This window comes from Mirounga leonina, unplaced genomic scaffold, assembly GCF_011800145.1.
Source record: "Mirounga leonina isolate KUSES-001 unplaced genomic scaffold, KU_Mleo_1.0 Mir_92, whole genome shotgun sequence".
NCBI classification, from domain to species: domain Eukaryota; kingdom Metazoa; phylum Chordata; class Mammalia; order Carnivora; family Phocidae; genus Mirounga; species Mirounga leonina.
In genome coordinates this window covers 5,952,953-5,980,408 of record NW_023270852.1, presented here as the reverse complement: position 1 = coordinate 5,980,408, position 27,456 = coordinate 5,952,953, and the positions used below count along the sequence as shown (strand labels likewise).

Here is a 27,456-nt window from a genome sequence, read left to right as displayed (position 1 = left end):
CTCTGCCAGCCTCCCGGCACCCCTCCTGACATGCCTCCCGACACCCCTCACTGCCTCTAGCAAACTCCCTCTTCACCCATCTGCTCCTCCCGAGTGGGACAAAGACAGGCCTTTTCTTCCCAGAGGCAGCCCTCATTTCTGTGCCCTGGATCCCATCCTCTCCTCCTTCCTTGGGGGCCTTGTTCCATGCCTTGGCCTCAAAGGATACAGGCACCCCCTCCCCAGAACAACGAAATCACCAGAGCTAAGGGATGGCCACCCGGATTTCTTAAAAGCTCTCTAAGCAATTCTGATGTGCAGTCAGGGTCTTGAGGACAAACTGCCTTTCGAAAAAGAGAAATACAATACAATACAATACAATACAATACAACTGAATAACACAGACCAGACTACAATAGAAAATATCATAGTGCTCTGCACATTAGAAGGCTAACTATTGTTGCTTAAAAGTTTTGTTTCAATAGTGGATGCTATTGTATGAGTGTGAGTAGGCGTGTCATCCTGGGTCATGATGTAAATGTCTTTGTTGCTGTGGATTATGGTTAAAATGTGTGTGTGTGTGTGTGTGCACATGAAACATTGCTCCACTTCCTGCTTTAGCTCCTGAATCTCTTTTATAGCCAAAATCCCTGACAGAAGAATCTACCTCCCTGTCTGCTCTTCATCTGTATTTGACTTCCACAGCCCCCACCCCCAGTCCTTTACCAAAGCTTCCTGCTGAGGTTTCCATGATCCGTACCTTCTGGGGGCTTCTTCCCAGACTCAGTGTTCTTCCACCTGTCTGGGTTTCTTCAAATAAATGACTCTCACTCTGGGAATTCCACGGAGTCTGTCATGCTCCAGATTCTCCTCTCCGCTCCTGTTCTGTCTCTCAACAGCTAACCGCCTTAATGTTTCACACTCAGTATTCTCTCAAGCTTTTTCCTTCTGCCCTCTTTTCTTTGCCACCATCTCCTCCCAGTGAATGGCTTCAGTTATTCTGCGTATAAGACTCCGAATTTACGTCCCCACAATTCTCTCTCTTGAGCCCCGGCTGTGCACTTGGCTAGCTATGCAGCAGTCTCCTGGGAATGGACATGAGGGCTGGGGCGGGGTAAACACTGACGGGGTTCAATTCAGGCATGCACTTGACTGTGTCAGGATGCGAGGCAAGCAAGGCAGGATTATCATTCCCCATTTTACAAAGGAAGAAACTAAGACCCCGAGACACTGAGGGATGTTTTCATGGTCACTCCTCCAATGGTGGAGAGGATCCTAGAGCCCATGACTTGAGACTTCAGTCCACAGTTCTTTCCCTTTGCACCATGTATTGGAATTCCACATGTACAAAAGCAAAGCTACATCTTGTTTATTAAACCAGTGGTTCTCAACCACAGCTATGCAACAGAATTATTAAGAATGCTTTTAAAAACAGAGATGGCCAGATTCCGCCTCAAACTTACCGAATCAGAATCTTCTGGGAGAGAGGTTTGCTTATTTTAGCTCTATATTTTGAAATAATTACAGATTCACAGGAAAGTACACAGAAATGTACAAAGAGGTCTTGTGCACCCTCCACCCAGCCCTCCTGCAACACTGACATCGTACACGACTACAGTACAATATCAAAATGAGCACATGGATGTTGCCTCCATCTGCAGAGCTTTTCAGATCTCTCCAGTAAGACATGTACCCATTTGGGTGTGAGCATATAGTTCTGTGCAATTTTGTCACATACAGCTTTGTGTAACTACCACCACAGTCCAGATATTAACCATACCATCAGCATCATACTCCCTAGAGTTCAGGGTTTGATAGCCCCCCTCCCCGAAGAAGAGCCATCCCACTGCTCCTGGCCCACTGCTCCTTCTGCCTCCCTCCCCTGGGAACATACCATCATCCTCAGAGCCACCCTGGCTTGAAACCAAGCCATAATTCACCAGCGCGCCTTAGGCCTACCTGCCCTCGATCCCCATACCCACCCCTACAGCAGAACAGGGCCTAAGGATGCCTCTTGCTTAGGGGAAGTCCTCACCCTTGGAGATGGCTCATTCATCCTTAGCCTTCTCATCTTCTAAAAGGGGAGGGGTTCGCAGGCCTGGGTGGAGCAAGGTGGGGTGCATGGGTGAGCTAGTCAAGCTGTTCTGGTGTTAGCCATTGGGGGATGGGAGCTCTCGTAGGCATCCATTCCATGGACACAATTAAGGTAATAGCAAGTACCTTCAAGAAGTGGGAGCTGGGCCCCTTCCCATATCCCTCATAATGGACAATCATCTTTAAAACTATGCTGCTGGGGCACCTGGGTGGCTAAGTCGTTAAGCGTCTGCCTTCGGCTCAGGTCATGATCTCAGGTTCCTGGGATCGAGCCCCGCATCGGGCTCCCTGCTCAGCAGGAAGCCAGCTTCTTCCTCTCCCACTCCCCCTGCTTGTGTTCCTTCTCTCGCTGTGTCTCTCTCTGTCAAATAAATAAATAAAATCTTTAAAAAAAATAAAAATAAAAATAAAACTATGCTGCCTATTTGCTTCCATCCTCTGATGTCTTTTCCTTCCTTCACACCCATGGAACAATTAGAGTCAAGTGATTCATAAGCACTGCCCCTCAGAAAACTCTAAAATCCGCTTCACAGCACTGCTCCTATACTTCTTACTACATGAGAAAATGAAAAAGAAAATTCGCTTATTGAGATTAAATATATTTCAATTATCTGATATGTTTCAGCTTTAATTGATAACAAAACACAAATTGCCCATCTGAACTTCTCATTACAGCAGCTGATTCACTGGAAAATTTACTACCTGATACCAGAGAAAGCACTAAAGATAACACAGGCTCGGGGACTCTATGATCCTGTGACCCAGCGGTCTGGTTTTTAAAATCATGCATTATCCAAAGCAAATCCATTTTATTTATTTATTTTTTTTAATTTATTCATTTGAGACACAGAGATACAGAGAGAGAGAGTGCATGAACAGGGGGAGAGGCAGAGGGAGAGGGAGAAGCAGGCTTTCCCGCTGAGCCAGGAGCCGGATGCGGGGCTCGATCCCAGGACCCCGGGATCATGCCCTGAGCCGAAGGCAGACGCTTAAGGACTGAGCCACCCAGGCGCCCCCAAAGCAAATGCATTTTAATCATCCTATCAAGAGCACTGGTTTTTAAACCATCTCAGTACCTGGTCTCTAAGTTGGGAGAATATTACAGGGGCGGTATACATAGGTATCGGAGGCCCTGAAATACACACCAAGGGAAAGAGGTAGCTGGTAGCAGCTGGAGAAGGGGGGACAACATGGGGAGGGGGGCTTCAACTAGTGTTTGCGGGCCCCCTGGGGCTTTGCTAAGGCCAGACAGGGCAGGGAGCAGGGCATCCAGCAAAGAGGACAGACTTTCAGCAGCTCTGCGGTTGTCACTGTGTTACACACCCACTACCAGCCCCACCGTCAATACCACCGTGACCTTCACCATCACCAGCCCCATCGACCCTGCACCACCACCAGCAGCAGCACTGCTAAGACAACACGAACTGTCTTCCAGACAGAGGCCAAGGAACACCACAAACTGGACTGACGCTTCCCAGAAAAGAGCCCTGGGACTGTTCACTATGCACGCGGTGGGGGTGGAGGTCAGGGCTCCGTGCCTCACACTGCACTAGAATGCTACAGGAGACCGTGCACAGCCAGTAAGGAAAAGCCTGGGGGCCAGGCCCCTCCGGGATACAGAGAGGGCACACCTGTGGAGGGAACCATCCAGAGCAGTGGCCATCTAGAACCTCCCATCTCTGAAGCAACGTCTCAGAGAAGGAGCAGTCACGAGGAGCCTTAAGAAAATGAGACCCCTCCCCCGCCCCCGAGGCTGAAGCCTCTGCTCAGATGTCAGGCACAGAGCAGGGCACTGGGCCCAAGGGAGTTCGGGCACCCACCGTTACTGCTGTTGTCATCCACCAGGATGATCTCCTTGAGCAGGTGTGGAGGCGTGCGTTCAATGGCTGAGTGGATGGAACGCAGCAGCACGGACAGCGCTTCGTTGACGAAGATGAACACGATGCTCACCTCTGGCAGGCTCTCCGGGAAGGAGAGGTTGCGGCACCTGGAAAGAAGAACAGCCAGGCTCTCAGATCTGTCAGTGACTCAGGTGGGGTCACCCCCGGGGCCGGCCCACCCCATGTCTTGGCTCCAGCTTTGCCGGAGGGCTCAGGGGTCCAGATTCTTATTTGATACGGAAGACAAGCCCTAAGTGTGCCACAGACAGGGTCACACCATTAAAACTGGTGTGGGGGCACCTGGGTGGCTCAGTCGTTGGGCGCCTGCCTTCGGCTCGGGTCATGATTCCAGGGTCCTGGGATCGAGCCCCGCATCGGGCTCCCTGCTCGGCGGGAAGCCTGCTTCTCCCTCTCCCACTCCCCCTGCTTGTGTTCCCTCTCTAGCTGTCTCTCTCTCTGTCAAATAAATAAATAAAATCTTTAAAAAAAAACAAAAACTGGTGTGGACCACCCCAGAGTCTGAATTTGTCAATGGCTATCCCAGCTGAATAGCTGTACAATTAGCGCCCGAGGGCAGTACCTGGAACCCAGCATGTGGGCACTGAGTACTTACTGGGAGAACGGCTCAGTATTTCTAAACCCACTGGGATAGAAAAGGCAACCAAAGGGAAGTCTTAGTATTTTCAAAATGGCAGGCAACATCTAGGTGAAGGCAGACCTTTGACGATCTGCCGGAGGACAGAAATATGTGTCCTTCCAGAGACTTCAACTGCCAGAAGCCACTCTGCCTCACTCCAGAAGGCATAATGCCTGGTGCCTCTCCTACTTCTCATTCATCACCAGGATCCAACCTCCAGAACCAGGCTGAAACTAGACCCAGAGTCTCCACACGAATGAGGGATGGAAGGACAAGTCCCACCTCATTTCACAGATGAGGGCACTAAAGCTCAGAGAGACTGAGTCCCCACCACGCGAGTCAGCTGCCAAGATAGAATCCCAACTCTGCCTCTGACATCTACACCAGGGATCTTCCCTCCAGGAAAAATGGTTGCTGGAGAGACTGCCTCTAACTGTCCCATTTCCCCCCGAGTTCTCCTAAAACCCTGAAGTCACTGGAGGTCTCTTACCCAAAGGACTTGAGCAAAACCTTTAATTAAAGTCTGTGTGTTCTTCCCCATCAGAAGAGAAACGCATAACCGCTGCAAACATTGCCTTAGTGGGCAGGAAACCATGGCTGGTGCCCTGCTCTGGCTGAAAGGAACCATTATTCCAGAAGGCATTGACTCAAGATAGTTGAATGAAAGCAAAGAGCAGAAATTACAGGCCGTGGGCTCAGAGAGGAGGCCGTCCACTCCCACCACCGGCCACGGACGGCTCCAGGGGCTCCCTCCAAAGTGGGAGGTGCAACCAGGTTAGAACATGCAATAATGAGCATAATAGCACACAGCTTCTGCTTGTCGGCAATTAAAGTGCTGCAGGATAGGAATGGGCCGGTTCTTCCTTAATGAGGAAGGCTGCAGGATAACCAGCGCTGAGCAATTTGGAGAAATCACCATGGGGCCCCAGCCTGCTTAAGAGCCGGAGATTAATAAACTAAAATCACCGTCTCTATGGTTACCAGAAATTTACAGAAACTTCTCCCATTCTATTTCCAGCTCTCCTTCTCTCTCACCAAAGAGGGGTGGAGGAAGGAGAAGAGTTGAACTCTTCCCAAATCCACCTCATGCTTACAATGTTAATAAAACCACCAGGTTAACAGATTGGGTTGGAAGGCGTTCATTCTTGTATTTAATGGAATAAATATTTATTGAGCTTCTTCCATGAGGCAGGTACTACTGTAGGCAGGGCGAGGACGAAATACCTATCCTCAGGGCACTTAGACTTTGACAGGAGAAACAGGTAAGCATGGAAGCAAAGAAATGATACAATTTCACACGAGTACAGAGATGAAAAGAAACGCAGGGTAGGAGGCCAGGGTGATGCCTTCGCAGCTGTTCAGAAGGAGTGGTCAGGGAAGGGCTCTGTGAGGGGGAATTAGTCAGAAGCTTATATGGTTTGAAAAAGCAAGCCGTGCAAAGGCCCGGTGGGGCTGAGGGAACAGTGCGGTGATGGGAGGGGAAGCAACAGGGGAAAGTGGCTCACGTAAGTGCAGTGAAGGGACGAAGGGGACAGGGAAGCAGAGGGAGGGACTTGAATGAAGGAGATAGCCTAGAAGCTTTAAGCTCACCTGACCATTTCCAAAAATTTTTTTTGTTGTCGTGAATGGGATTTTTATAAGAACCATAGGAAGGTGTGTGGTTAGCAGTGCTTATTTATGTCTATCAAGACCGGCAGCTGGCCCTTCCTTAGGTATGAAAACTGACAAAAGCATTAACAGACAACCTGCTTGCTGATTGCATTTTTAAAATAATACTATATATGGTCAAACTGCTGGTACATGACCTTTATTTTTATTTTTATTTTTTTTATAAAGTATAGTGAACAGCTCCCAATAAGGTCAGTGCAGGGGTTCATGCTCGCTGTCCTTCCCACTAGCCCCACTAGCATGAAGATGGTGCCCCCGTGTCTGGAAACATTTCTCCATGGTTCCCCGGGGCCTGAGAGCCCCGCTAACTAGAGCTCCAGGTTGTTCATAGGTGTTTTCCAGAGCTGGGGGTTAACTGTCTTCCTCTACTCCCCTCCTTTCTTACTTCTGAACATAACCACTCCTCTTCCCCGTCCCAAGGAGACAAAATTTAATCTCTCCCAGTATCGGCATGCCCACCCCGATGGTTTGAACCCCCAGGGCCGGGGAGCCGACTCCTGATGGTCTTAAACAGAATGGAAATGTTATGTTTGTTTTATAAGCTAAACTCTGCTGATCACCATTTTCGCATGAAAGATTCTTTCAAACGTAAGGTTGTTATACACAACCGCTTTGGAACATGACAGACACCTAGAGTAGTGCATCATATTGGTACCTGTTTATTGTCTGTCCCCCCTATACTGCAGCCCCCAAAGAGCAGGGGCTTTATTTTGCTACTGTGCTCTTACCCTTAAACCAGAGTCTGGCACACAGTAGGTTGTTGGAATTAAAACTAACAGGGCTATTGATTTTATGGAAGACCTAAATTTTATATGCACACCACTGACCCCAGCATGTTCCTTTTTTTTTCTGCAAATCTCCTCCCTGTGTTGGAGAGTCAGGGCCTCTCTTCACCAGAGGGTCCTTCCTCCCCTGAATTTATGACCCCAGTTCCTCACATTCAAGTCTCGGGCAGCTCTCTGATTCTTGGAACTGTAATTAAGTGGTCCCTCCGGGCCAAACGTCCTGACCTCCTTAAATCCTTCTTTCCTCCCCTTCTCTCCTGCACGCTGCTCAGAGTCCTCCCAGCAATAGCGGCGCTGCCCTGGCCTCTCTCTCTCCACACTGCGAGGCCCCCTCCCTCACCCCTCATTTACCGGAGCCTAACCTAAGTATGGGTGTGGCTGGGCAAAGGCTGCAGGGTGGTCAGGATAAGGAAGACAAGGTGGGACAAGAGCATTGGGCAGCGGATGAAGCCACCCAGCCCCAGCTCCGCCCCAACTTGCCGTGTGACCCTGGGCGGGCCACTCTACCTCTCTCCATGTCACGTCATAGAATAAGGGAGGCAGAAGAAACAACCACTCAGCTGTTCTTTCTCTCAAAAATTTTGTAAACTCTGGGATCTTCTATCTCCCACATGGTGAAAAGAAGACACCTCATTCAAGAATAGGTTTGCAAACCTGCCCTCCCACGCAGCACCTGGTCACCACCAAATGCCACATGAAACGTCCCCTTACTGCCCTCATGATTACACAAGGTGACCACATGTCCTGGTTTGCCCACGACTTTCCCAGTTTCAGCACTGAAAGTCCCAAGCAAAGCGGGACAGTCGGTCACCCTGTGAGTAGACCACTGTGTCCCTAGCCTTCTTGAGGGTAGGGACAGAGCTTGCTCCCGGCCGCACGCCCACTGGCCAGCACAGTGCTTAGCCAACAGCAGGCACTCAGTCAGCATCTGCTGAATAAGTTGGTACTACCTTCTCAAAGGCCCCAGCACACACACATCGACGCACTGAAGCAGAATTTGCATTGCTGGAGAAAGGAGGCAAAAAGAAGGAGGAAGAACGGCCTGTCAGGCGAGATGTCCACATACCTGCTGGTGACACTCACCATCGTCCCTGCTGAACACTGAACTCAGGACAGGAGCCTGCCTGCCACAGGGCAGCTCAAGGCTTTCAAAGGGAATACACATTCAAGAACCACCTTGGAAGAGAATTGTTCCAGACCCAAGCCCAGCACTTCTGCTCCAGAGTCCAGCCACTCGATTCACCCATCAACCAGCACTGCCGAACGCCCCACCCCCAGAGCTTTGCCAATGTATCCACACCCGAGATGCTCTCCCGCGGCACTTCGACCCTCCAGGGTCCAGGGTCTGCCCCACACCCTCTGCTCCCAGCGCCTGCTCCCCACCCACTCTGGGTGTCTGCCTCTGCACCCCTCGTCCCCGCTCACCCCCCCAGGAAGGCCCAGAGGACCTGAGAGTCAGAGGAACCACACAGGCCCAACTGTCCTTCCCCTACTGATGCTTCTGGAGAAAGCCTGACTGTACAGGACCAGTTCCTTACTCATACTGAGAAGAGGCATATTCTCCTATAAAATTAAGCCATAAAAGTTCCCTTTTTACTTTTATTCTTGTTCAAAGTCGAGCCATTTTCCACTAGAGATAAAAACAAGGCATTTCTGAGAGGGGAGTACTATGGCTGTCTAATAAGCTGGAATTGATGGTCATGATAAACTCAACTTTATCGATCTCTGCACACAGAAGGTGATGCGAGATGTGAGCAGCTATGCAGAGGCCGCTCGGCAGAGCTCCCCGAGACTGTTTTGATCTGCTTAGAAAGCACATTTATATCAAGAGCTTCAGTGCGACTGTTGCCTGTGGGAGGCAGGGAAGCAGTGGCCAAGTGAGTGAGACCAACCTTGGCTCCCAGCGGCCGGGTACCACCCTGGACAGTGGCCAGACGCCTCCATGTGGCATCGGTGGATTCTCCCCTCCCTACGACCTTGGCAAATCTACAAGCTCCCAGTCCATCAGGGTGATAACTCATGGGGAGGCTGCTTGACCTGGGGTGGGAGGAGTGGGTAGACCTCTTCCAGGATGAAGTTTAAAGTCGAATGTGAGCTGAGGCTGCCTGCCAGTGCAGGGGGTCACCAGATCCAACTATGCCAGGATGCTCCAAGTGGAGACGGGGTCTTCCTGGACAAAGCAGCAGGAAAATGGCATGCCCAGATACCCATTCCCCTGAGTGTCCCTAGCCCCTCTCTCTTCCCAGGCTTCTCCCAAGACACCCTCCCCTGCAGCCATGGTCAGCACACAGGGTTCAGGGACACCACTAACCACCTAGGACATAAACCCTTGGACAGAGCCTGGTCCCAGGGTCAGCACAGCCCTCTTGGCCCTTTGAGATCATCAGTGTCCTCACCCCAGGCTCTCCCCTACCTGCACCCACAGGATTTGCTTGCTCCTCCTCTGACCTCACTTGGGTACACTGCTGGCTTCTTCTAGACCTTTCCAGATGAGATAGGCTCCCAGGCTGGCCTCCGTCCAGTCTGCTGGACTTAATGAAACCCACAGATGAGGGCAATGAGGAGATTTTCATTGAGCATGAGGATAGTCAAAATTTTTACTCCCTCCGGCTGGCATCTCTATCTCCATGACCTCTGCACCTGAGAGACTGCATGGTGCCTGCTGCCCCTACTGCCCACGGACCCCCTGTAGAATATTTGGAAATTATAATAGTAATAATTTCCATTTTCTGAGTGTTCACGATTTGCCATAAACCATGCTAAGAGATGTTTGGATATTTTTACTCCCCCCCCCCCCATTTATTCCTTCCTACAATCCTATATGGCAAACACCATTATCCCCATTTTACAGAGGAGGGAAATAGGGCTAAGACAGTTCAGTTACTTTCCAGGGCTTAAACCTGGGCTCATTTGTCTCCAAAGCCTATACTCATAATCCCTGCTAAACTAGGGTCTGTATCTTCCTTCCCACTCTCACCCAGAGATGCATCCGGCAAAACAATGGTGTTGTGACAAGCTAGAGACCTGGTGGGGGTGGGGGGGTGCAAAACAGAAGTCACTCCAGGCTGCTATCTGATGAAAGATGGAGAGGATGCTGTGTGTCCGATGTGTGCAAAGATGATAAAGCCCTGCTGGGCATGTGAACCCTGAAACTCTTCCTGGTGCATTGTTCCCATTGGGATAAACCATCCCGGTGACTCCTGGTATAAAGGGGTCTGGGTCTTCTGTCTCGTGGCTTCATCATTTGGCCCACCGCTGATGGGACCAGAGCCTGATTCCTGAGCTCCACATAGCTACCAACAGCGTGGCCATCAGCATATAGGGCAACCTGGCCCAGGAGCTGTGTGTAGTCAGATCTGGCAATACTAAAGAAGGACCTGTGACCCGATCCAGCCCTCTCTCGTGGGAAGGTTGAACGTGAGATACGCCAGGAGGCAGGAAGCAGGAGTCTGGGGCAGTAGAAATGATGGGGTTGGAACAGAACAGGTCAGGGAGCTGGAGATGCAGAGATCACCACTAGAGACTGCGTTCTAACACGTGAGTCAGGAGGAGGCAGGCTCGGGCCTCCCTGGGCCGTCCTGAATCATGCCCCCCTCCTCCACACCTGAACACATGGCTTCCGGCGGTGTGATGACGTGATTGGGCGTGAACATCAGCCTACAAAGAACCCTAGCCATCTGTGGTTGCCACGTGAGCTCAGCTCCTTGCTCCGAGAGCACGCAGGAGCCCCAGGAAGGAGAGGCCCGCTGAGATTCCTGGGCTGCAACTGGATTCCCCCGTCAGACTCTCACAGCCTCCTCCGCCTTACTTGCATGCCACTCATAAGCCATCGCAACATGTTTTTATGTGAGTATTTAACAAACACCAGCATCTCCGCTAGCCTATAAACTGCATGAGCTCAAGACCACATCTGCTTTACTCACCAGGTATGGCTAGTACCTTGTACTACGCGCAGCACAGAGTGGAAACTCAGGAGCCCCTGGGTGTCTAGCTGAATGAACAAATGAATAAATACTCGATTGATGAACAGGAGAACTGATTCAGGCCCATGAAAGGCCTGTGGGTGGGAATTCCAGCATGACCTGGCAGAGCAGGAATCGCTGAGCTGAACAGTAAGTCGCTGATGGTACCCTGTATGATTTCCTCACACGAACAGAGTTGCCATAAAAAAATCACTATAAACTTGGTGCCTGAAAACAACACAAATGGATTATCTTGTGAGAAAGGTACAACGGGGATTGGTACCTTGTGGGAGGTCAACCAGTTTGTAAATGAGAGACCGGGCCTTGCAACCTACCTGTTTTAAACATCATTCTATAATCTAAGCAGAAGCTTCATCTGTTAGTCATGTTATCTAGTTTCTCTTATCCTCGGATAAGCCAGAGCAGTAAATGGAGCCCAGGTGGGGGTGGGGTGGGGGGATATCCCCCTGGCTCAGGTGTGGAAGAGACAGCAGACATCTAAGAACTGGGAGCTTTAACCGTCTGCAAGGCGAGAGAAACAGGACCATCTGATCAGAAACCACAGACAGGTAAACTATGAAGTAGATGTGATCATCAAAGTGTCCAGCTTTCATCCAGAGGGAGAGCTCCTACAAACATCTTACAGGTGATTATACCAATTTGGAGAAAGGATCTGCTGTATCAAATGTTGATTGTAAGTAAGACAAGAGAGAAAGGAGTCATTTGAAATGTACACAACTGACAGGAAGCAGAGAAACCATTTGTTCCTAAAACATCTTACTAGAAATCCAGGGGAAATGGAATCCCTGGGGCTACATGGACAGTGGCCCAGGGAACAAGTCAGCTGGTGGGGAAAGCACATCAGGGACTGAGCGTCTCCGTCTGGTGAGTTTGTTGGTGAGCAGGTCAGGCAAGGAGAAGGTGCGGTGGGGGAAGGTGGGCCCCTTAGGTCAGAAAAAGGAGGATGGGGCATCTTTGCTCTCCATCAGACCTGGCTCCAGCCTCTGATGCCCAGAACTCTGGGGCTGGGGAGAAATCCCTCCATCTGACCTGCCTGGCTCTCCTCTCCTCTAACCCTGGGGCCAATGGCCTGTCCCATGTGGCTCCTTGTCCACACAGCAGTCCTCCGGGGACTTAAAGTCATGGTCATGTCCCCCCAAGCCATCTCTTTTACAGACCAAAGACCCACATGATGCAAGTCACAAAAAATTAAATAGCAGTTGCTATGTGTCAGGCAGTGTTCTAATATTACCATCTCTAATTTGTGTATAGGAAAATCAAGGCATAGGAGAGGCTGGGGAACTTGCTGGAGGTCAACCTGCTTGTTATAGTACTCTATAATCTAAGCAGAAACTGCATCTGTTTGTCATGTTCCCCACTTTTTCTCTTGACTCGTTCTCCTCTGAACATACTCCTTTCTCTATATCCCTTACAATCCAATCCTGCACTTGTCATCTGAGTGGCAAAATAGACAAAACTATCACCTCCCCTTTTAAAGGCATTATATTTCTATTAATATAGCTCAAGATTATATTATCTTTAAGAATAGCCCACATGATACTCTTGGCCCATAATGAGCTTAACATTAAGAATCAGAACTGTTTTCCCAGAGTGCTTTAGTAAAGGAGTGTGATCCGTCCCACCCACCCCCCCTCGCCTCACTGTGCGTGGTTAACATTTTCAATGCAATAGCAGAATCACTACTAAGGGTGTTTCCCCTTTGTTTGGAAGCTGCCCTCATGGAGGACACATCTTCCATAGATCTCTGGGTCACCTCCATAGAGCTACGATCCCAAACCAGAAAAAGTCGCCTGGGCCGGGGAGGGTAAGCATGCCAAGGCAGTGTCCTAAAGACGCAAGACCCAGCTAAAAATACTGGCTCTGGAAATAAGTCAAACAGAGAAAGACATGTATCATATGATCTCACTGATATGAGGAATTCTTCATCGCAGGAAACAAACTGAGGGTTGCTGGAGTGGGGGTGGGGTGGGAGGGATGGGGTGACTGGGTGATAGACACTGGGGAGGGTATGTGCTCTGGTAAGCGCTGTGAATTGTGCAAGACTGTTGAATCTCAGATCTGTACCTCTGAAACAAATAATGCAATATATGTTAAGAAAGAAAAAAAAAAGAAGAAGAAGAATGTAGCAGGAGGGGAAGAATGAAGGGGGGGAAATCGGAGGGGTAGACGAACCATGAGAGACAATGGACTCTGAAAAACAAACTGAGGGTTCTGGAGGGGAGGGGGGTGGGAGGATGGGTTAGCCTAGTAATGGGTATTGAGGAGGGCACGTTCTGCATGGAGCACTGGGTGTTACGCACAAACAATGAATCATGGAACACTACATCTAAAACTAATGATGTAATGTAGGGGATTAACATAAGAATAAAAAAAAAATACTGGCTCTGCCACCCACCACCTGTGGGAACTTGAGTAGGGCTTATTAACTTGACAAATACTCAGTATTCTCCTATATAAAACAGAAATAATAATAATTACCTCCAAGAGACGAAAGGATAAAGTGAAATTAGAAAATACACATTAAGCAGTCTGCCCAGCACAGGGCACATGGTAAGTGAGCAAGTGGTAGCTCTTAGTAAAAATCATTAGCCCCGGGTAGCAACTCCCACATGGTCCAGCAATCATGATCCCAGCTGCTCCCCCTTGAGCCATCCCCCTTGTCCCCCAGGACCAGCTACATAATTTGTGGGGCCCAGCGCAAAGGGCAAAGATGGTGGTATTCACAAATCGTTCTGAGTTTTAACACAGTGACAGTAGAGCATTAAACCAAGCACAGAGCCTCTCTAGCCTTCTCGGGATCTTGTGCTACAGGCTGTGCCCCGTACGAGTTTCCTAATACTAATATTGCTGCTGAAGAAAGCACGACACACTTGGCGACTCAGAACAACACACATTTATTATCTTACGGTTCTGGGGTCAGAAGTCTGACACGGGTCTCACGGGGCTAACATCACAGTGTTGGCAGCACTACGCTCCTTTCTCGAGGCTCACAGAGATAATCGGTTTTCCTGCCTTTTCCCAGTATCTAAAGCTTGCCCCCTTGCTTTGGCTTATGGTTCTTTTCTGTCTTCAAGGCCCGCAATGGCTGGTGGAGTCCTTGTCACACTGCCATCCCTCTGGCCTGATTCTTCTGCCTCTCTCTTCCACTTTTAGGTGCCCTGTGATTACACTGGGCCCATCCCGATAATCCAGGATAATCTCTCTATTTTAAAAGCAGCTGATGAACAACCTTAATTCCATCTTCAACCTTGATTCTCCTTTGCCATGTACCAGACCATAGTCATAGGTTCCAGGGATTAGAACATGGGCGCCCTTGGGAGACCATTATTCTGTCTACCATACATACCCAACCATCCCTGCTGGCCCACAAAGTCCAGAGATGAGGACCCTACAGCCCTCCAATTCATACGTGCAAACCTGTGGCCACACCCCAGTGGTGGCGGCAAATACCCACCGTCACCTTGGATGGACTCTAACCTGCTCCTAGGGGGACTGAGCCCCTGGCTCCATGCTGTGCTCTCTCTCTGCTATATTCCCATTCCAGATCTTTCTACTTGGATATTCATACAGGATCTCTCCAGTTCAGGAACAGGGCTGGTGTGTGTGTGTGTGTGTGTGCATCTGTCCCAGTTGCTCCCTCCTGGGGCTGCAGAAAATAGTCTAACCCCCTTTAGATCATACCCTCATCACTCTGTCTCCAGCTTGAGCCCCCCAGTCAACCCAAAAGCCAGTCCACCCTACCCCCTGGGAGGGAGGGACAAGGACCTCAGGGGACACTGGAAAGAAAGGTGACATGATCACTGACAGACCCAGGAGCCTCTGAGGATCTCCCAGCGAGAGGCAGGAATAGTACCTGCCAGAGGCTCTGCCCTGAACTACCTTGGAGGTAGGCCATAGAGTTGCCACGGCAACTTTAAGCCTTGAAGCTTGCCACCCGGAGCTCCCTTGCTCCTACCCACACCCAAATGCCCACTAGCTCAGGCACTCGTCCCTTCCGCTTTCCGCAGCTCCTGGTCGGAAATAACCACCACGGCCTGCAGAAAAGAATGAGGCGTGCACCTGTTGTTGTGGAACAATGGGCTGTCTGGTGCTTTACTGGGTGCCTGGCACATACTTGCAGCTCAATACATGTTTGTGGGATGAATGAATTAATAAAGCCTAGCAACCAGCTGGATGGACTTTTTTCCTTCTCATTATGTCTTCTGCTGTGTATAAGACCCTGAGTATAGAATGGTCCTTTCAGCCAGATGACAAAAGTGGGTCAGATTGCATTTTTCAGCACCAAGAAAGGACCAGCCAGAAATGATGGCAGAGAGGGTGGGGCAGGATTTGGATCACCCACATTCCAGTCCAGGAATTAAGCCAAGCATAGTGTCAGGGTTAGAACTTGGAAGAGCAAACCCAAGAATACAAAGAGCAAAGTGCAAAATCCAAGGACACCTCGGGGGACAGAAGTCCCCAAGGGCACTGAGAATGAAGCAAGATCTACCTGGCCAGACACATCTGGAGACTGTCCTTAGCATGGTGCTTCCTCTCCAGATGCTACCCACCCCCACCCACCTTGCCTCATATCCCAACATTACCTGTAGCAAAGGCCTCATTCTCTGCCTCGATAATGAGTTTTATGTTCAGCAAAACAGTTTTACCAGCACTTAGAGAAGACTTTCCCGACTCAGACGAACTGATGGGCCCAGTGCTACATACTGTTCAAGCAGTCCCCATCCCCATTAGTGTCACAAATGGATACTTCAAGGCAGTAAGCGTGGTGGCGGTTACAAACACAAATTCTATTGCCAGACTACCTGGGTTCAAACCCCGGCTCTGCCACTAGCAGCCTTGAACAGATGTTACAGTCTCTCCGTGCCTCAGTTTCCTCTTTGGTAAAACGGGAACGAATAATAATACTGTCAAATAATGAGAAATATATATATTGGTCTCTGCCCCTGGTTTCTGCTCATATTTGGTCTTTGACCCCAGTTCCTGACACGGAGATCCTAAAACCCTTGTCATTCCCTGAGTGACAGGAGTGTCTGACACAGAGCTCCTAAGTGCCTTGGAATTTCTGGGTGATGGGAGCATCTCTTGATCTAATGAGGTGATTCTTAGTGGGCCCTGAATGACGGCTGGTCACCAGAAAGACCAAAGTTTGGAACAGAGGAGAGGGGCTGGAAAGTGAGTTAATAATCCATCATGCCTACATGATGAAGCCTCCATACAGATCCTGAAAGTATGGGTTCAGAGAGCTTCAAGGTTGCTGAACACATCTGCGCATACCAGGAGGATGATATACCCCAGGTCCATGGGGACAGAAGCTCCTGTGCCTGGGACCCTCCCAGGCCCTCACCCTATATAACTCCTCATCAGACTGTTCATCTGTATCCTGTCTTACATCTCTCATAATCCACTGCTAAGTGTAAGCATTTCCCTGAGTTTTGTACCACTGCTAGCAAATTACTGAACTCCAGGACAGGTGGTGGGGACCTCACTTATAGCCGGTCAGAAGCACAGATGACAACTGAGACTGGTGACTGGCCTTGAAGAGGGGACGGTGTGGCGGGACTGAGCCTGCAGCCAGTGGGACTGATGCTAATTGCTGGCAGATAGAGCTACAACTGAATTGAACTGTAGGGCACCCAGCTAGCGTCACAGAATTGGCTGGCATGGAAAACCCCCACACAGCTGGTGTCAGAAGGATTGTGAGTAGGAGAATCCAGAACAGTGTGGGTTTCCCGGACGAGTCCCTACTCCAGAAGGTCACTGCGAGGAGTCGAAGAGTTAACAGAAATAGAGTGCCAAACGCATCCCTGCAAACATGGCTCATGCTAGAGAAATGTTTGCCAGTGTAATCTCGAATGGGATGATAGTAAAGACTTTGAAAAAATGTTTCCAAAATGAGTTAAACAGGATAAGCTAAGAAGCAATGACCTTGTTACAAGGCAGGAATCTTTTTACGGAAATTGACAGACAAAGAGAGGCCCTGTTTCAGCTAAGCACACTCTTGTTTTGAGTGGTTCACCAACAGCTCTCCGATCTTGGTTGTGCGTCTGGCACGGGAGCTGAAGTGGAGCTACACGGAGCTTTCCAAGTACGTGTGCAAAGAGAAACCGCATCCTTAAAGCCCCTGCAGAGAGCACTGGTGGAGGCTCACGGAGAGGGCTCAGCTCTGTCTTGTATCAGAGATTCCGTTTTTCCTTCCCTGAAAAGGCACCTTGCCCCACAGAGGAGGCATGGAAGCTCCATAAACTGTAGCTTTGTGCAGAGGGAAGGTCTTTCCATTACGATTATTGCTCAGAATTCTGCCCACCTGGAGTCCTTCAGAGATCCTGTCTCCGCAAACTCAGGAAGCCCAGGCTGGACTGCCCCCTGAACCTTGCTGCCTCTAGAGCATGCTTGCAAGGGAGGCCTGCCCTTCGGACAAAGGCCGCATGGCCCAGTCCCCTCCACCCTTCACCTTCCTGTTTCTTTCCCATGGAAGTAGGAAGGAATAGCGGCGACAGGGCACATCTCTCAATGAAGGGGTAAGGGGCTCCGGCGTCAGTTGGCTCCTAACAACACAGCCGTGGGCTACCATCAAAGGCCAGGATTTGGCATCTGGACACATGGGGTTGAGTCTCAGCTCAGCTACTCATCCAGCTGTGTGATCTCAGACATAACCCTTACTCTTTCTGTTCCTCAGTTTCCTTAACTCTGAATGGGGAGAATGTGCCAGTTCCTTCCCTACCTCTGGGGCAGGTTGGTGTGGTCCAGATGGGAAGGGCATTCTCAACACGTCAAGCCCTGTGTAAATACCAGTCATTGTTATAGTCATGCTGCAGTCTGTTTCCATAGCTTCCTTCTCAGTTCCCCTCTAATTTGGAACAAACGTGCTTTGAGCGAGGCCTGAGCTGTACATCAGAGCTGGCTGCAAAGTCTGCAGCCCCTGTGTGGGCCAAGATCAAGGCGAAGGCCCCTGCAGGAGTCCTGGGGCCCCAACTCCTCTTGAGGACCCTTTTCCCAGAGCCTCTAGGTTCTGCCCGCATCAGACCTGCTTCTCTGCAGCCCCAGGCGTGGTCTCTGCAGCACTGTCAGGGGGCTGAGACCCTGTGGCATTGAGATAAAGTCACCTTTGGGACACCCCCACAAGCCAACCCCATCCCAACACTGCCCCCTGCCATCATGCCCCAAGCTAGCAGCACCTCTCACTGGGATAGGCAGAAGCCTCCTAACCGGTCTCCCTGCTCCCTCCCAGGCTCTTTCAGTCTGTTCTCAACACGGCAGCCACGGGGGCCTTTGAAAATGACAATCAGAGCATATTACCAGTCTGCTCGAGCGCTTCCCTTGGATCCCCACCTCACAGAGTACAAGCCACACCCCGTGCAGCAGCCTACAAAGCCCCAGCGCCCCTTGCCTGCGAGTCTCAACCTGGATTGCACACTGGAATCACCCGAGAGCTCTAAATGATACAGATACAGAGGGCCACCTCTGGAAACGCCTATCTAATTGGTCTAGGGTGTGGCCCTGGCATCAAGATTATTCTAAAGCTCCCTATGAGTTGAATGTGCAGCCAAGTTTGAGAACCACTGGCCTACTTGATCTGCTTCCTGTGGCCCCTCTGACCTCATCTCCCACTACCGCCTTCTCCCTTGCTCCGTTCCAGCTGCATGGGCCTCCTTTCTCAAACATGCCAAGCACACTTCTACCTCAGGACCTTTGTACCTGCTGGTCCCTCTAACTAGAAAGTTTCCCCCCAGGTATCCACATGGCTCGCTTTGTCATCTCTTCTGGATATTTGCTCAAATGTCACCTTCTTCGTGAGGCCTTTTCTGACCACCTCACTAAAAACCTAACCCCTCCTCCTATTCCAGGAAGTCCCTATTTCCCTCTCCAACTTTCTATTTCTTCATAGCATTTACTACCATCTAACATGCTACATATTTGACTTTTTTGTTTTGTTTATTATGTGTCCCTGCCCATCTAGAATGTAAGCTCTGTGAGGGCAAGGATTCCTGTCTGTTTTGTTCACTGCTCTAACCCTGTGCCTAGACTATGCTGGCGTATATAAACGCTCAGCAAATATCCTTTAAATGAATATATACTCTTCTAGCTCTTGTAGATCCTCAGCTGCTCTTTCATCCCTAGAGTCCAGCCAAGTTCTCCTTGGGCCAGGGAAAACCATACTCAATTATACAGTATACAGCAGGTACTCAATAAATGTCTATGGAACTGAACTGAACTTTTCTCCCTAAAAGAACATAGCCTCCAAACCCAGCAGCAAGATCTTTCCTGAAAAAGATCTTTGTATCTTTCCTTCAGATATAAGCTCACTGTAGTTTGCAGCTTTAAGAAAAATTTAAAAATAAGGAGAAAGAGGGGGAAAGAAGGTATGGGGGGAGCTCACAAAAGTTAATGAGATTTTCTCAGCCGTGGTACATGCCCACACTTTTAATAATTAGGAGTAATAAAAATTCTAACTGAACCTTAAAGGAACATCTTCTGTAACAAAGAGAGAAGTCAAGACAGACTTCTGTGTCAGGTGTAATGACTTATTAGCCCTGGAAGATGGATATACTTTAAATACTAATTTATAGAAAAAAATAATTGTTCATAAAAATGCAACTAATTGGGTTAAAAAGACTTATTAACAGGAACACCAGATGATTCTAGAGCCCGTGAGGAATAAATTGGGTTATTAATCCTCAACATCTCTCATGGAAGACTTCCCCCTGCTTAGCAGATGGAGAAACTGAGGCTCTGGGAGGAGGAGGAGAGTGACTTGCCCCATGAAGGCTGAGGGCACAAACCCTGGCTGAAGCAGGAGAGGGACCCAGGAGTCCGAATGCCCTGTCCTGACTCTGTTACCGGCACCGTGGTGACCCCATCTCCTCACAGGCAGGTCGAGAAGGGCCCAGCCACTGACTCTGCTCACCCACTAGGTCTGAGGTCAGGCAGGGGCCGGTCGAGGGGCAGGCGGTCACTGAGGTAGGCGTTGTAGCCGTAGTACTGGAACTGCTTCAGGGCTACGCGCCGGCCTTCAGGGCTGAGCTCCTGGCCCCAGTGTGCAAACAGAGAGGAGTCTGTGAAGGGCTCAGCCTCTGCCTCCTCAGGCTTGGCGGGAGCCTCTGGAGAAAGAAGGGACAAGGAAACAGTGGGTCAGAGTGCACCCCTACAAATGCCATGATAACCCCTTTCCCTTCCTCACCACCACCGTGGGTAAAACAATCTCATCCCCATATTTGGAGGCTGTGGGGAGAATAGACTGTAATCCTCATGCTTCCTCAAACTCATTTATCCATCCATCCATCCATCCATCCATCCATCCATCCATCCCTTCATCCATTCATTCATCATCCCTTCATCCATCCATTCATCCACAACCACTAGGCACAAGGGATATAGAAATATACCCTATAGGGTATACTGAGAGGCCGACGGATATGATCCCAATGCCCCATGGCTTCCAGTCAGAACTCCCTACTTTCCCCACCACAGATGCTAGCCCTAGCCCTCAAACTGGGCTTCTGCTTCTCTTTCCCAAGATTGCACCCCAACTCCCTGCCAGTCCTGAGCCTGCTCCATACCCAGGTCCTCTCACCGGGGTTCTTGTTGGCCTGCCTCCCTCTCCATTGTCTAGTCTGCTATGAGTGGCCTGGCCCCACCGAGTGCCATTCACCTAGCTCCAAGGACCCCCAGCCAGACTGCCTTCTGCTGCTTCCAGACTGTGCCTACCAGAATAGGGAAATCAGTGGCACAGAGGGGTCACCCATGCACTCTGGACACTGAACAACAGGACCCCTGGTCGATTTGTAGGTAGGGGCAGCCCCCACACCAGGTCACAAGCTCATGGTTTCCCTGGAGTTTTCTATTTCTAAGAAAATGAAGGGGGCATTACTACCCATAAGAGCAGGCGCTTTGGATTCCACACAGACATAGATTCAGATAAATCCCTGCTCCACCATTCACTGGCTACATGGTCACAAGCAAACATTAAACCTCCCTACGCCTTGATCCCCCCATTTCTAATGCAGGTACACTAATACCAACCCACCGTCCCCGCCCAGGATCTGAGAGGATTACATAAATCATGTCTATACAGCACTTAGGCCAGCATATGTCTCAGAAAAGTACACAATACATGGTAACTAGCCTAGCACCTCGCAAGGGGAGCCTGGTGAGTCATCTGAATCTCTCTTTTATGGGGGCAACAGGTAGGTTCTTGCCGGGACATAGGCTGATGGGTTAGAACTTTGGCATTCATTCTGAGAGACAGGTAGTCAAGGTCAGAAATCAGAGAAATTGGACAGAGATGCCAAGCCCACTTGATGGTACCCTCCATGCTCATAACATGACGTAAGTGAGAGATGGCACCGGGAGCCTGGAATGAGACAGAGACCAGAGGAAGCAGAAGCAGGTTAGGGACAGAAGGGGGAGGCTTGGGACACTTGCCAATGACCACTCAGCCACCTGCATGAAGCCTATGGGCATAGGACACACACCTATGCTGGGTAAAGATAGAGGCTGGAGCCAGGCAAGGCCCTAAGGTTCCAGGGTCTTCCAGATTGGGGAGCTCAGCGCTGCAGACCATAGCTCTTACTCCCACCTCCTCCTGGGGGGCTAGCATAAGAACCAGTCTGGGAGAGGGGAGGAGGCCTTCCAACACCCAGGATCCTCCTACCGTGGAAGGGGTGCTCTGGGGGCAGAAGCCCCTGTCCCTGCAGGTGCACGAAGGCTCTCTTGAGAGAAGGGGGCTTCTGTGGCTCCCTGCAAATTAGAGAGCCCTTGATTCTGAAGCAGAGCAAGCATACTGATGCCAGAGACTTTAGTGAGAGAGACGCCCAAAGATGTGTCATCAGGGCTGGGGCTCCCAGGCGCTGGGAGAACCTGTGGAAGGCACCTCACCTCTCCTGACCATGTCCTTGGGACATACCCCACACTGGAGGTACGTGTATCTCCTGGGAGAACCATCATCGCTAACCCCCGCTGAGTGCTGACCACCAGTCAGGCTCTGCTGTGAAGGGTTTTCCCCCATCAACTCATCGCGCCCTGTGAGCTGGGGACTATCTTCGTTTCCGCGTTACAGGTAGTGAAAGTGAGGCACAGGCTGAGGATGAGAAACCTGCCCTGACTCACTCATAAGGAAGCGAAGTAGGGGACGGTCAGTCCCGGGAGCTCTGTCTCCCAAGGCAGCGGTCCTGACCGCTAGACCACACTGGTTCTACGTGGCAGTGGGCTGGGACACACAAGAGTTGCATAGATAAACATGGCAGACCAACTTTCCTTAAAGAGAGGGACGGAAACTCAGATATACAAAACAGATTAGGACCTAAGAAGGAGTAAAATGCAAACCATGTGAGCATTTCTATGACCAAGCAAGAAATGTGGTGGCCACTCAAAGTTCCAAAGTTCCAGAACCCAGCGCGCACTTGTTCTCCCCTCCGAGGCATGTGTGAAGGGAGGCCCAGGGCTTACGTGATCGTAAAGGTCCTCGCTCTCTCTAAAAAGATGTATGGCTCATTCATTTGGAATGTTGGGGGCAGTAAAAATCTGAATCAGTGAGCCAACGGAATCATATAATATTTAAAAGAAATGGAGTTTTACTGCTCTCACATACCTACCTAAATGGATATTACCAAGTAAAATGAGATCAGTTAATGAAAAAATTATGATTCACAATTAGACCTGTGTTGCATAAAAATGTATTATAAACATACTCAAGTCCTAGGTTCTACCACGTGCTCCCATCTTTTTGCTCAGCATGGGTATAAACCACAACAAACTGGAAAGCAATGGGTCTTGAATGATAAATCAGGGGCACAGCAGTGGCAAGAAGACCTCTCTGTTGAATTCCTGCCCGGAGCCAAGCACCATGCCAGCCGATGTCTTTACCCAAAGTTATCTCTGTCTTGCTCACGCGTGTGGACTCCATGAGGGCAGGTCGACATCTGTCTGGCTCCCTGCTGTGCCCCCAGCACAGTACACATCTCTTGCAAGGGGCTCCATAAACCATTTTAAATAAGCTAGTTGATAAGTACCACGTAGAGGTTAGTTATTAGACATGAAGAAACCAAATGAAAAGGTTAAATGACCAATCCAAGGTCACCCAGTTTGTCAGGGGGCACTGGAGAAAGGTCTGGCTCCCTCCAAACCTCACATTCTTCCCTCTATACCTCAAATGGCAAACAACAGTCTGAGGGCCAAATCTGGCCCGCCACCCATTTTGTAAATAAGGCTTTACTGGACCACAGCCTCATCCACGTGCTTACATATTATCTACAGCTACTTTAGAGCTACAAGGGCAGAGTCAAGTACGTGCAACAGAGCCCATGTGGCCTAAAAAATAAAAAATACTTAACTATCTGGTTCTTTAAGAAAATGCATGCTGACTTCCTGCTCTACCTTCCATGTGACATCCAAAGGGCTGGTTAAGAGGACTGGTTGTGGAGTCAGAATCTGGGTTTTACACTCCAGATCTACCATTCACTGGTTTGGTCTAGCTTACCTGCACCTGTTTCCCCAACCAGAAAATGTCGTTGATAATATTAGTACCCTTTCCATAGAGTATGTGTGCATATTTGATGAGATGTTCCATGTAAGGAGCTTAGCACAGGGTCTGGCATAATAAATGTTAGCTCCTAAGGAACCACAGACACCCACAACCCCACCAGGGTGCCCTTCTGACAACACTTCTTGAGTTCAGATGGAGAAGACAGATGGCTCTGCGCTGAGGTCCCCAGCTCTGAAAGATGTTGCTGCTGTCTAGCCCCCAGAGGAAGGGTTTCCATGTCCACTGACAAGTGGCCTACACTTAACTGGGTCTACACCCAACGACTCCCTTCTCTGTCTAGTAAGAAAGCAGTCCGACATGGTCATCAGCAAAGGAGGACCATCTTTGACATGTTGGTGTGACAGGAAAAGAGGCTCCAGGGAAGTACAAGGGTCCAGGGGCATCTGGACACATCTGGTGATGGGCCAGACCAAGGGCTGTCTGTCACCCTGGGATGAGGCACCTGTCAGGAGCAGACTTGGGCTATACTGGAGTATAACATTTCCTACTGGGGTCTGGACCTACTTGAGCGCACCTGACCAAGTGAGGGGGACTCAGAAGAAGTATATATCCGGACGGCTGAGAGCTCCCCAAGGACAGCTCACTCATGGCAGAGATTAAGAGGGGCACAGCAAAGTGAACACAGCCTGGAGCAGAGCCAGAGTTTAGAGGGTTCTGAGTACAGCACAAACCCTGTAATCCTTGCCCATTTCTCACCCAGCCCGGGGGCTTGTCTGGGTCCTAGGGACAGCAGGCCGGCAGCGAACACTGAAAGGCCATTCCACCAGACAGCCACGCAGAGGGTCCGACTGGCACCGTGTAACACAGAGGCAGGGAAGCACTCCCCCCGCCTTCCCCCACTATGAGCCCTGTGGCATGGGCAGGCGGGGAGCCCCAAGCAGGACATGAGCAGACCTGCAGGCCGGGGGAAGACACTGCCATGCTATGCCCCTCTCTGCACCATACCCTCCAATGGCCAACTGTCTCCTCAGCATGAAAGACCGAGTCCCTACACTTAGTCCCTAACACTTAGAAGACCCTACAAGGCTCCTGGTGATCAAGACCCTGAGAGCTCACCCGCCCCCCGCCCCCACTGCCCCCTTGTCTTCTCTACTCCAGCCACACTGGCCCCTCACCAGACTCACCAGGCACATCTCACCTCAGGGCCTTTGCTCTTGTGCTTCCTTCTACACCCCATGGCTAGCTCCCCTCACTTCCTTACTCAGAAGTCATTTTCTCAGCAAAGCCTCTTCTAAACATTCGATCTCCGTGTTCCCTCTGCACCCACTGAAGTCCTTCTTCTATTTGTCTTGCTTGTTGTCTTTCCCGACTCAAATGTGAGCTCTGTGAAGTTGGGGATTTGCTCTGTTCTCTGAGGAACCCCCAGGGCTTAGGACAGTGCCTGTTCTGGCAGGTGCTTAATGAATATCAGGAAGATGAAGGAATGGAACAGAAGCAGTATGACAGGAGAGGAGAGCCCCCCAGCCGTCAGGGATTCCCCACGTCCTCAGAGGGAGTTGAAAGGGGCCTGGAGTCCTGTGTCAGCAAGTAGGAATGTGAAGCCGGTAAAGGGCAGGGCAAATGCCATTTGTGAGCAGTTAATTTCCTACCTAGTTCACTTATATGGAGCCTTTTGAGATTATCAGTATGCTTTTAGAAACTTCTTAGGGAGTTTCATGGAATGTGGTCCTTGGCAGACAACCCCCCCCCCCACCCCCAGGACTCTTTGGTAAATCTCTTACATCAGAAAATTACCTGGAATCTCTCCCAAGCATCCAGAACAGGACTGTGCACAGAGAAACCACCCCAAAAAACATGGGAGAAGAGAACTAAGGAAGGAGGGAGGAAAGGCTGTGTGTGTTTCTTGCCTCTTCCTCTTTCTACTCTCACCTGGAAGAGCTCAGAATGAAAAGAGTTTTGTGGCATATCTCAGAGATATGCCCACAGCGCGCCCAGGGGACAATGAGGTGGCAAGACCCAGAGTCTTCAGAAAACTAACCTAACATGTCTTCAGGGAGTTTCTGACCCAAACTACAGAGCCTCAGAGAGACTGAGAGTCAGGTCCGGTGTCCCCATTCCTCCCCAAAGTTCCCGCAGACATGTGGCTGCCAGCCTTCCTCCTGAGCTCACCCCTGGCTTGGTCTCTAAGGTGCTTGCTGCAGAAATCCCTGTCAACAAACTCAAGGGGAGGAGTCCCCTGAGAGGTCACTAATCGCTCCACCTTTTGAAGAGAAAAGGCACGTTTGATGGGTCTGTGCAAAGCATGACATTTCTGACGCTGAGAAAAGAGGCTGACTTCTTCCTCCTCTTCGAGCAAATCCAGTCTAATGGAAAAGCCGGTTGTACAGAGAATGTGATCAGTGCTCGGATCCAGGGTGGGTAACATGCCACTGGGTCACTGAAGAGGGAAAGGTTGCATGCAGGGAAGGCTTCCCAGAGGAGAGGATGCTCAAGTTAGATATGAAGAGTAAGTGAGATTCACAGGCTCACTCTGGAGAAGGGCACCCCTAGGGCAGGACAAATAGGAGCAAAAATGCAGAAGCAGGAGAGAGCACAGTGTGGGGCTCAAGGCCTCTGGACAGATGGCTATCCACAGTTGAAACCAGAGAAGAAGAACCGAAGCTGCTGGGGTCTCAGGAGGCCTGGGACAACAGGATGTCTGGAAAATCCATACTGAAAACTGCAAGTCTGAAAGGCCAGGATTGGCCATATCACTTGGAAATAGTTTATGAACCTATAAGCACATATATAGATAGTATGCCAAAGCCCAACATACTAACCATCACCAAAGGTACTGTCTCAAGTGGCAAAATACCTTATTTGAGGTCCAGTGAGGAGGGCAACTGCAGGCCAATCTTGGGTGTCTACTGCAAACCCTTTGGCCTTTGAACTGATCCCTTGTACCCTGTAGCCCCGTTCCATTGCCCTGCCCTGCCAGGTGGTGAGGCCAGGCCATCACAGTGGCCTGTGATGTAGGGTCTATCCTTCCCATCACAGATAAGAGGAAACCACAGCCCGAGATGCATCCCCAGCCTCCCTCCATGTTGTGAGCCAACACGCACTGGCTTGAAGACCAGAAACTTTGGCTCCGGGAGCAGACCCAGCCGGTCTGTGCTGGTTCACTGCAACATTCAACTACCAGAATACTTCCACAGTGCCGGTCAACAGCTGCTGCCCCGAGCCCCTCCTGGTGGCCTTGCTACCCCAGCTGCTCTGACTCTCTTCTTGGAATACTCCAGGTCTTTCCACCGGCCAGCAACTACAAGGTGCATGCCTGGCCTGGCCAGCAGTCCCAGGACCTTGGCCCACACTGCGGCCAGCATTCATGCCTGTGCCTCGCTGGTTAAGTGTAGTTTGACTATCACTTGCTCTGAGCCCTTCCTAGGAGGCCCCTGTGAATAAGAAGGCCAGAGACCGTTCACTCAGCTCATCTGCTTCCCCCCTGTTAATGCCCAGTTCTCATCGTGCATGACGTGTTTTCTCCAAAGTTCTACCCGTGATCACATGGGGCATCGGGAAACACCACATTATGGTCTCAGAGATACGCCCACAGTGCCGCACACGCAGCCCACTAATGAGAGCAGAGAATTACAGATGCACGTCCTGACAGCCTCTGTGCTAATTCACGGAGACAGGAGGGAAGCGGGGCAGGAGAGCAGCTTGTGAGGCTTTGAGCAATGAATGCAACAAAGGCCACAGCTCTGAGGGTTGTGGCCCAGCGCGCCCGCCAGACCCTCAGCTCTGCCAAGGCTTTCGAGGCTCGTGAAGCCACTGATGCTGGAAGTGGGAAGAGTGCTTGTGTGAGGGCGGCTGCTGGGGTGAGCAGCCCGAACGAGGGCTTGCCCAGCTGCTTTTGCTCAGGGTCTTGGCGGTGCCGAGACCGCACAATGGAGTGGAAAGAAAATGGGTT

General features: G+C 50.4%; 1 protein-coding gene across 1 annotated transcript in view; it reads right to left on the bottom strand.

Moving 5' to 3' along the window:
* Positions 1-27,456, bottom strand: part of GALNT18 (polypeptide N-acetylgalactosaminyltransferase 18) — a 349,679-nt gene that overhangs the window by 151,928 nt on the left and 170,295 nt on the right. The window contains exons 2-3 of the mRNA XM_034995612.1: positions 19,932-20,124; positions 3,894-4,060 (exon numbers count right to left, since the gene is read on the bottom strand). Coding sequence (XP_034851503.1) covers positions 3,894-4,060; positions 19,932-20,124 — 360 coding nt within the window. The remainder of the gene's footprint in view (positions 1-3,893; positions 4,061-19,931; positions 20,125-27,456) is intronic.